Source organism: Cimex lectularius, unplaced genomic scaffold, assembly GCF_000648675.2.
Source record: "Cimex lectularius strain Harlan isolate CLEC.00 unplaced genomic scaffold, Clec_2.1 scaffold47, whole genome shotgun sequence".
Taxonomy (NCBI): Eukaryota; Metazoa; Arthropoda; class Insecta; order Hemiptera; family Cimicidae; genus Cimex; species Cimex lectularius.
The window spans coordinates 2,156,724-2,167,624 of NW_019392686.1; the positions used below are offsets into that span (position 1 = coordinate 2,156,724).

General features: G+C 35.6%; 1 protein-coding gene and 1 long non-coding RNA gene across 3 annotated transcripts; both read left to right on the forward strand.

Annotated features, from left to right (window-relative positions):
• Window positions 1-473: 473 nt before the first annotated feature.
• Window positions 474-10,885, forward strand: LOC106661189 (molybdenum cofactor biosynthesis protein 1). Of its 2 annotated transcripts, none has more exons than XM_014384433.2 (7): window positions 474-844; window positions 4,874-4,988; window positions 5,060-5,227; window positions 5,292-5,743; window positions 5,811-6,042; window positions 6,105-6,152; window positions 10,225-10,885. In XM_014384433.2, the coding sequence occupies exons 1-7, from the start codon at window positions 749-751 to the stop codon at window positions 10,818-10,820; spliced, it is 1,707 nt and encodes a 568-aa protein (XP_014239919.1). In that variant the 5' UTR covers window positions 474-748; the 3' UTR covers window positions 10,821-10,885. The 2 variants fall into 2 exon arrangements, with proteins under 2 accessions (XP_014239919.1, XP_014239920.1); XM_014384434.2 differs by having other exon boundaries at window positions 475-844; window positions 6,105-6,182; window positions 10,225-10,658.
• LOC112126522 lies at window positions 9,620-10,134 on the forward strand. Its single transcript, XR_002910015.1, has 2 exons — window positions 9,620-9,919; window positions 9,988-10,134. It is a non-coding gene; the product is annotated as an uncharacterized LOC112126522 (long non-coding RNA).
• Window positions 10,886-10,901: the final 16 nt, after the last annotated feature.

A 10,901-nucleotide genomic window follows, 5' to 3' on the forward strand; every position in this document is an offset into this window, starting at 1 on the left:
TGTCTAGGTATAAAATCTGCATGCGTTGAGTCAGCCCTCAATGCTTGCAGTTTTCAGTCAGATTTCAGCCAATGACCTGCTGTTCAACACACGGTTGTTCAACACAAACATTAGATGTGTTCCGGTGTTTCTTCTTCCTCTTGGCAGTATCATCAAAGGCCACTCCGAGTCTATACTTATGGACTATGAAAAGTGATGGATACAACAGTATGTGTTGGGGTGATCTGCCATCCAGGTTTATGATGCAATGAGTCTTTATTTTTGTTCTTTAAGTTTTAACATGTCTATGCTACTTTTCATTGTATATATGTTTTTAATTTTAAATTGGATTTGACCAAAACAAAATGGCGTCTTTTGACAATTTCACTCTTGACTTGAGTAAATTTACACTTCGCCTGCAGACGAGGCCACATGGTGTCTTCGACCTTGAAAAAAAACAAGAAAACAAAGTCCCCGTTAAGTCCTTGCAAGTACGTACAACAACAAAACGAGGTTCTTTACAAAAAAAAAACCCTTTCCCCTATATCAATGTCCTGTGCTTACTTAGGATAAACACCTCGATATGAGCTCACACCGACGTCGAACCCGTTATCAATCCTCGTTACGAAACAGACGAGAGAATTAATCCCGCTAACCTTGTCATTTGACCCTGTTAAGAAGTGGGATAGAGTAAATATAATTAATCCGGCCATTATTTCGCAATTGCACAACCGGGAGGTAAAAAGGAAGGAGATGTCCTTTGTCCCCGATGACATCTCACGCAATGAACTCGAGAGCGCTCAACCTGCTTAGGTCCTTAACTAGAACCAATCAACTCAGATTCAGAAGAAGCGTGACTTCCCAAGTGAGTAAAATCGATTTAGTAAAAAAAATCAAAACATTTCTCCAAACCTGGATCGACGTTTTAGCATCCATTAACTCTTTTTTTTAATGAATGTAAATGTGTTTTAAGTTCCCAACATAGTCCCTCTTTATTTGTTTTTTAACTATACATAAATCGACAATTTAGAAAATGTTCTTTTTTGATGATATCATTGGTTAACATAAAATTAATTCAATTTTTTTTTTCAAAGTTTTGTTTAAGCCTCAAAACTGTGCATATTAATGTTAATGGTACAATTTTAGTTCTAAAGTAGGCTTTAGAGTTCAAAATGGCGGTTCTTTTGATACCAAGTTTTTGGACAAAAGTAAATCATTGGTTATGAATGTACTTTTCGATTAACAATCAAAATAATTATATTTTTATCTTTTAAAAACTGTAAATATTCAAACCGTGAACTGTCATTAAAAAATATTTTCTTAACTTTTTTTAAATTCACAAATAGACGTCCACTGATTATAATGGTCTTAAGCCTGAATTTAAAAAAAAAAAAATTTTTATTTTACAGGTCAAAAACCCATTTCTTAAAAAAAAATATATATACAAAAGTAAGGAGAAAAAAATATATACAATACAATGCTTATAACTAACTTAACATTAATAAAGAATAAAACACTAAACATGAATGAAAAAGACAATAAAATCCTTATAAAATAAAACAACATAAAGATTTAATTAAATACCCTATATATATAATTAATACGATTAGGAATAATCTCTATATATTAGAAACAATAGATATCTTTTCGAATCCCACACTATGTTTTACAGATGGCTCAAAAAATGATGTAGGGACAGATGCTGCTTTTTTCATTTATAATAATAATGCACAATATATGTTTACCCTACCACCTATATGTAGCAGCTACACCGCTGAGATTATAGCAATAGCAAAGTGCTTAACTACATTAGCCCCATCCAGGGAAACGATTGTCATCTTTACTGATTCTTTGTCGGCGCTGTTGGCTCTTAAAAACAACTTTTCTGTACATCCATTGATAAAAGACATCCTATTTACCATTGAAACTCTGCAAAATCAGGGAAATAGAGTAGTATTCATGTGGATTCCTGGACACTGCGGAATATTTGGTAATGAGAAGGTGGACCATTTGAAAAAGCAGGCTGACCTTAATGGAGTTAAAATTACAAAAACCCCAAAATCCGATGTGTCATGACAGCTTGGCATAAAAGAAAGTCTTGGCAGTTATGGCAAAGAGAATGGGAAACAACTTCTAATGTCAAACTTAGGGAGATAAAAAAACTGAGTAAAACCTTGGGCCTCACCTCGTACAGGTTACAGGCACGAAGAAGTTGTCCTTGCTAGGCTCAGAATTGGTCATTGTAGGCTTACTCGTTCTTATCTCATGGCAAAAAAAGGGACTCTGCTTTGTGATGTTTGTACAGAAAGAATAGCAGTGAAACACATTTTGACAAATTGCAAAAAATATGAAGGAGAAAGACATCGGCTGGAAATTCCAACCAACATCAAAGACTCGCTTGGTGATGACTCCGACCAAATAGACAAACTAGTAACTTTCCTTAAAAAAAACTAAACTAATTTCGGAAATATGAAGATAAAATGACAATAATTTAATACAAAAGAATATTCATTTTATGCGATAATCTGTATTTTACTCAATAGTTATTCAGATATCGTGAGATGCGGTCGGGTGTGATGTAGGTTTCAGAAAAACATTTTCTTTATCGTGCCAACGTTTCGATCTTTTATTGAGATCATCTTCAGGGCTCAAAGTGTTTGTCTTCTGTGTAATTGTGCCATCCTTGCATGTCGGGTTGAGAGTGCCACTCTGAGGGGGCACTCTCAACATGACACGCAAGGATGGCACAATTACACAGAAGACAAACACTTTGAGCCCTGAAGATGATCTCAATAAAAGATCGAAACGTTGGCACGATAAAGAAAATGTTTTTCTGAAACCTACATCACACCCGACCGCATTTCACGATATCTGAATAACTATCGATTAACGGTCACTAATCTGTACACATTTTACTCAATGTTGGGATGCAGTTTGGGTGCCTGTGATACTGCCAGGGCTTTGGTTTCCGCTGTCGGGGGGTTCCTGGGCTGTGACCCACTCACCACCCAGCTTGAAAGCTTTTAAGGCAGAAAATGACCCAATGCAGTTGATCGCTTTTTATAATAATAATAATAATAATGATTAGGAATTATAAAAAAGTATATATATATAAATAATTTAATAAAGCATTATAACAATATACATAGTACATTATTACCTTTTGTTAACTAAGTAAAATTATTATGCTTTAATAAATATTAATCATTTATATTAAGTAATCTAATTGGCTAAATTACTTATTTCAATTAATTATTCTTTTTATGTAAGGATTTGGGTGAGATGAAAATGTTAGTGTCATGAGCGGGATTCAAACCCACGATCTTCGGCTGTCACGTTGGCACAAGTAGTTTGAGCAGCGGCGTATTGAGCCGAAGGTCTTGGGTTCGAATCCCACTTGTGACACTAACTTTTTCATCTCAACCAAGACCTTACATAAAAAAGAATAATTAATTGAAATCATGCTTTAATAACTAACGTTTTAATGAGGAAACAGAAGTATTAAATAAATCAACAGTATTGCATATGTTGTCACATATCATCATGCGATGCATCGGGGAATGTTGTTAAAAAATTTTCCCTTTATATTCAATAAAAAATATTTTCTGATTTCTGAGATTGCAATGAGGTATATAAAATTGTTGTTTACCAAGGATTTCTGGGGAATCTGTACAATTTTTATTTAATTTGAAAATAAAAATAATCTCAAAATACTTTTGTCTGTGCTAAGATCAGGTATATTGAAGTAAGATTTAATGAGGGCATGAGAGGATTTATCGTTGTGACAGTTTAATTTCAAATGTAAGGTATTTATTTTGAACAGTTTGAAGTTTTATATTAGCATAGTAGTGCGAATTCCAGATGATTGAGACATATTCAAGATTAGATTGAACAAGTGAATTATATAGATGGACACAGCAAGAAGGATTTTTAAACTGTTTTAAACTGATAGGTACATCGGATGATGAAGCTAAGCATTTTAAAGGAGCCATTTTTGATTTCTTGTAAAAATATAATATTTATATATTGTGGTCAATTTATTACACTGGTAGAAAAATTTAACGCACCACTCAATTTATTTAGCTTAAAATTAAATCCATTATCTTTTTATATTAGTACACTGTCAATGGAGATATTATTTAGGAAGTCATGAAAATTTCTGATCTCGGTGTTATTTTCAACTGCAACGGTGATTTCCGAGAACACTTTGAAGCCATCACAAAAAAAGTCTATATGAATCTTGGCTACAGACTTCACCAATCCCTTCGCAATCCAATTCTTCTATCAGTCCCTTGATAGAAAAAATTTGGAGTAGGTCTGTATAGTTTGGTTTCCTGTGATGTGGATAGAGTTATGAGATTGCAACAAAGCGGTGCAATTTTAGTGTTCAAATCTGACAATCTTAGATCTTGTCTTACTGCGATAAACTTAAAGCTGTTGGACTGGATACTCTAAACCTGTATAGAGTGCTGGTTCGCTCATTTTTTTTCCCGGGGAGTTCTTAATGGTGTAACTGATGTGAATAAACTGTAAAGTATACAATGTTGGATTGATAAAATTTATATAAATGATTAATTTATTGTTGGTTAACACATTCAGCAGGTCAAGTTGGTTAAATTTACTTTTATGCCTAATTTTTAAACTTTTAATTTTTTTTCTATGCTTTAATGGCTGTCCTATTTTTGAGAATATATCCTCCCTGGACTTTGTATAAATAAATAAATTTGTGTTTATAAAGTTTCGTTTGATACGTAAAATAGAGCATCAAGGATTTTTTGTAAGATTAAGGATTGGGCAGTTTGGATGTGGTTCAGATGGTGAAATACAAATGACAAAGAAAAACCTGTTTGAATAGAATTATACTTTATACATTTTTAATCTTTTCTAATTGCAGGAAAATGTTATCCCAGAAGTCCAGGAGAATTTGCAAAATGACTACCTGACTGATAGTTTCGGACGTCGGCACACATACCTTCGGATATCACTCACAGAACGGTGCAATTTAAGATGTACAGATACAGTTTATTCATATTTACCATAACATAATCAAATGATTTACAAAAAACCCCTCTAATTTCAGGTCAATATTGCATGCCGGAGGAAGGTGTGAAACTGACCAAAAAATTAAAACTTCTGACAACCGATGAGATTCTACGACTCGCTGAACTGTTTGTTAAGCAAGGTGTTACAAAGATAAGATTGACTGGGGGAGAGCCTACTGTTCATAAAGATTTAATAACAATTATAAGTGAGTTTTTCTGTTTATAAGGCTTAGTTTTACTTTAAAAATAATTTTCTCTGTTTTTATTTAGGCTCTTTGAAAAGTATGCCAGGTCTGGAATCGGTTGCGATAACGACCAATGGGCTCACTCTGACCAGGCAGCTTGTCAGCATGCAGAAAGCAGGGCTTGATATCATCAACATAAGTCTTGATACGCTGAAAGAGGAAAAATATGAAAAAATAACAAGACGGAAGGGCTATCCGAGGGTCATCGCAGGCATAGACCTTGCCGTACAGCTCGGCTACTCCCCCGTGAAAGTCAACGTTGTAGCTATGAGGGGTTTCAACGATGATGAAATACTCGATTTCGTCGAGTTTACCAAGGATAGGAACGTCGATGTCAGATTTATTGAATACATGCCTTTTACAGGGAACAAGTGGGATACGGAAAAAATGGTGCCTTTTAACGAAATGAAAAAAGTTATAAAAGAGAAGTACCCTGACTTCGCACCTTTACCTAACAACCCAAACGATACATCAAAGGTGAATTAAAAATAAATAAATAAATTTTATAAGCGCTGTTTCAAGGTATTAAAAGATATTTTTAAAGGCATTTCATGTGCCTGGGTATAAAGGCCAGTTGGGGTTCATTACGTCGATGACACAGCATTTTTGCGGTTCGTGCAACAGGCTGCGTCTGATGGCTGATGGAAGTTTAAAGGTGTGCCTCTTCGGCAACGCAGAAATATCTTTAAGGGACGCAATACGAAGCGGCTGCAGTGAGGATGACCTGTTGGCCATGATCGGCGCTGCTGTCATGCGAAAAAAGAAACAGCACGCTGGTAACGAAACAAATTTTTCCCCGCCTAAATAAGAACAAACTTTACAAAAACAAATTTTTCAGGGATGCTCAATCTAGCGCAGATGCCCAACCGGCCGATGATTCTGATCGGTGGGTGACTCTTTAAGCAACACATATTAGGTAGCTTAAATGTCTGAATTTTTTTATAAACCAAGTGGGGCTAGATGTCATTTTGTCCGTCTAACATCGCCACATCAAATCATATAATTGCATGATGGGCATATGTGAGTCACTGCTTTTGATAATTGGCTTGATATAACATGAAAGTGTTTTGCATGCTACTTATTTGGATAAAATAAAAAACAAAGGGAAATAATGATCAATTAAAACAATTACCTTGATTACTTTATTCAGATTTTAAGGCTGCTTCATAAAATTATTATTATTATTAAATTCACATTTTGTGGTCCACTTGACCAATTAATTTCTTACAATTAATTAAGGTTTTCAGTTGAGATAAAAAAGTCAATGCCACGAGCGGGATTCAAAACCCACGATCTTCGGCTTGATACGCCGCTGCTCTACCACTTGAGCTATCGTGACCTCGATCCTCTCGGACACTAATTTCCCATTTCAACCACACCTTTTGAATTTTCCCTCCTTTTTGCCATTTTTCAAATGTTGTGTAATCTATTTGATTCTCCGCGACAAATGAAATGGCCACAGAGAGCTTTAGTGAAGGTATACTTCATTGTAAACTTATTAAATTCATTAGTTCGTGGTCCGCTTGACGAATTAATATCTTACAATTAATTAAGGTTTTCAGTTGAGATAAAAAGAGATGGGAAGTGTCCGAGTGGATCAAGATCACGATAGCTCAAGTGGTAGAGCAGCGGTGTGTCAAGCAGAAGATCATGGGTTCGAATCCCGCTTGTGCCTTTGAATTTTTTTATCTCAACTGAAACCTTAATTAATTGTAATTATTATTAAAACACAGTAACAAAAAAATAAGCCTTGAGTTATCCACATAACCCAAAACCGAGAGTAAATAGAAGTTTTGTTGGAAAACAGAATAACCTGAATGGACCATCATGTCATAAGACAGGTTTCTACTGGTGACCGTTATCCTACCATAATTATAAGTGTGGAAAGGGCGTTTTTCCACAAAACTAAGCATTTTCCTTGGTACTTTATTAAAAAGTCTTGAAAAGGTGATTTGGTTAAGTTTCAAAGTGGCATAACGGAGGCAACCGTGGAGTTGGTTTGGAAAAGCTTTTGGAAAACAATTTTTTGTTGAAATCTTGAGGAGCAGTAAGAATGAAAAAAAAAATTTGGATAACTCAATCTGTTCGTTTTTGTCAGGCAACAATATTAACAATTGACACTCTAAAAAATAGTCAAGTTTGTTAAGTCGGTCCTGCCATAATGACTGTACTAAACTGCTTCACAAAAAAAGTGGTGCACTGTGAAATTACGTTATTTTTTTATATCCTTGCCTTTTCAGTAATATTAACACCAATATTTTTATTTAAATTCAGGTATTTATTAAAAGATTTGGTTAGTGGGAAAATAAAAATATCAGAAATTAAATAGTTAAAAAACGATGAAATCACTTTTGTGTATGAACACAAAACATTATAAAACAAACTTAACCATCTTTAATAGGGTGGATTAAATGGTCCTGCCATAATGACTGTACTAAACTGCTTCACAAAAAAAGTGGTGCACTGTGAAATTACGTTATTTTTTTATATCCTTGCCTTTTCAGTAATATTAACACCAATATTTTTATTTAAATTCAGGTATTTATTAAAAGATTTGGTTAGTGGGAAAATAAAAATATCAGAAATTAAATAGTTAAAAAACGATGAAATCACTTTTGTGTATGAACATAAAACATTATAAAACAAACTTAACAATCTTTAATAGGGTGGATTATCTCCTCTTGCTCTTATTATATACTGTAAACTTCTCATCATGCTCTTAATTAAGTCTTTAACCACTTCTTGATAAATTTCATCCCAAATCTCAACTAACGTAACTTTTACCTGAGCTAAGGCTGAAGGAGGGTTATTTGTTCATACCAACGTCCGAGCTCATCCCAAAAATACTCAGTGGGGTTCAAATCAAGAATACAGGCTGGGCGTCTTAGGATGTCTTCATAACACTGGTGGCGACAGTTGGTCTTGCGTAAAAAAAATTGCTCGCCAATAAACGGAGTGAATGGCACAACATATTCCTCGAGAATTTCTGCATTATGTGACGTCCTATTAAAAATGTGTAACTACATTTTTACCTCTAAAGAAATTCCACTCCACATAGTAATTGAACCACCGGGGGCTGCGGTAGCTGAGTGGTTAAGGCTTCAGACTCTCGGCTAGTAGATCCCACGGTCGTAGGTTCGATCCTCACCGTCACCTCTGGACTTTTTCTGACACCTAAGGGAACCAGTGGCCTCAATTGAAAGAAATTGACACGGCATTCATCAATGGAAGGAGCAGGATCAGATCTCAGCGACCCTGAATTTGGTCCCAACCCCCTTCAAAAATGAGTTTCTTCGATGGAAGAACACCGGCACACCGGGGGTTCAAATTCACACTTGTGTTGCGAGCCCCCAAAAAAGGGAGCCAGGGATAAAGTACGATAACCTGTACAATAAAGCTGCAGTTATCAGGAGGGAACTCCTCCTGTTCCTGGTATCCATTGTAGAAAAAAAAAAATTGAACCACCGAATGACCCACATTTCTGGATTTCTGGCAATGTTGCATTGCTACCTGATAAACTTGAAGATGTCCTTCTAGTGAATGAAGAGAAAACTGGGATTCGTCTAAAAACAACATTCCTTCATTACTGTTTCCACTCAATGTCGGTGTCCCTTGCAAACTCTAAGCAGTCCCAACGATGGTCTCTGATAAGTGCTGGACCCGTTGGGATGTAGACTGACTTCAGCAAGCCTCCTTCTTACTGTTTCAGCACTATCAGACACCTCCCGCATATTTCAAGGTCTTTGAGACGTTTTAGAAGCAATGGAAAAGTGAAATATAATAAATTGGTCATCAGCTGGTCCTTTGGCTCTTGGGCGTCCCGATCCTGGTCTCTGAGCACACCTTGCCATTTCCTCGTACCACTGAATACACATCAATATCGTTTTAAACACTTGCAGCATAACGCTGCTTTCTTCCATCCTCAACAAGTGCAATGGCACGGGCAACTTGCTCGTTATTATGGGCATTTTTGTAATTGTTTTGTTTTGTGCCACCAATACAAATTGGATAAAGGGATTTTTAAAGGATTAAATGTCCTTGTTGATGATTTACATTGTGGAGATTTGTGTGGTGATTAGTGACCGTTAATCGATAATCATTCAGAAATCGTGAGATGCAGTATGGTGTGATGTAGGTTTCAGAAAAACATTTTCTTTATCGTGCCAACGTTTCGATCTTTATTGAGATCATCTTCAGGGCTCAAAGTGTTTGCTTTCTATGTAATTGTGCCATTCTTGCATGTCGTGTTGAGAGTATTTTGCTGTTTTATGTTTATATACGTTGGATTTACGTTGGCAAAACATTGGTACGATAAAGAAAATGTTTTTCTGAAACCTACATCACACCAGACCGCATCTCACGATTTCTCAATAATTATTGTGGAGATTTTAAATTAAATTATAAATAAAGCAGTTTTGCCTCTCTATCAGCAACAAAATAAGTACTTTCCGTCTAATTATGATTATTAAATCATTTTTAAAGTAGTAAAACAAAAAATATGGCCAAAACATTGTCAAATTAAAAAAGAAATTTCATAGTGCGCCACTTTTTTTTGTAAGGAAATAGTAGCGACCAGTGGTGACGGAGGAATTGAACCCACATCTGTGGGTCAACAGGTCATGGAAATATCATGCTGATCACTCGGCTACTGAGGTACCTCTCTCCCGCCTCCCAAAAGAATAAAATTTTAAAAAAATTCACAATGCTTTTGTGTTTTGTAGTTTGAAATTAGTGCATCAAGGCCATTTCATTACAAATTGTTGTTTGCATGAGGAAAATTAAATTAATAAACCAACAGTTATAAAACCATTCATAACACATAATAATTAACAAAGATTGTGGATGTATTGCATGATGTTTATTTCATTAAAAAAAAAAAAAAATGTCATTTGTAAGTTCATGAAATTTGAATGCATCCAGTTCATTATTTCATTAATCTCTTTATTATTGATTTTCAGATTTAGCGAACAAAGCCATATCAATTTTGCATAATAATTTAAAATTGGCCCACATGATAGGTGTGAGACGAAACAGATTAAATTTTTTTGATTTACAAACGCGCTTTAAGAGCACATTAACCCATGTCGACGAGAAAGGGAAAGCCGCCATGGTTGATGTCGGCCACAAGTCAAACACAGACAGGACAGCGGTGGCAAGAGGGATCGTGTATGTTGGCGGAGAAATCACCAATTTGATCAAGGAGAATCAAGTCAAAAAGGGCGATGTGCTAACCATGGCACAAATCGCCGGGATCATGGGAGCCAAGCAGACTCCCAGGCTTATACCACTCTGCCATGACATACTCCTCAACCACATCAATGTTGAGGCACAACTCGACGAAAAATCTGAATCTGTGGTTATAACGTGCACGGTGAAATGCAATGGAAAGACTGGCGTTGAGATGGAAGCCCTCACTGGTGTCGCAGTCGCAGCGCTTACTGTCTACGACATGTGCAAGGCTGTCACCCACAAAATGATCGTGAAAGAAATCCTGCTTGTAAAGAAGACTGGCGGCTATAGAGGGGTATATGATATAGATGATGAAGCACTATAAAACTTTGGCGCAGCGTAAATCAATTGTTAATCATATTTTAATAAAATATTGTTTTAATTTTGATATTTAGTATTTCATTTA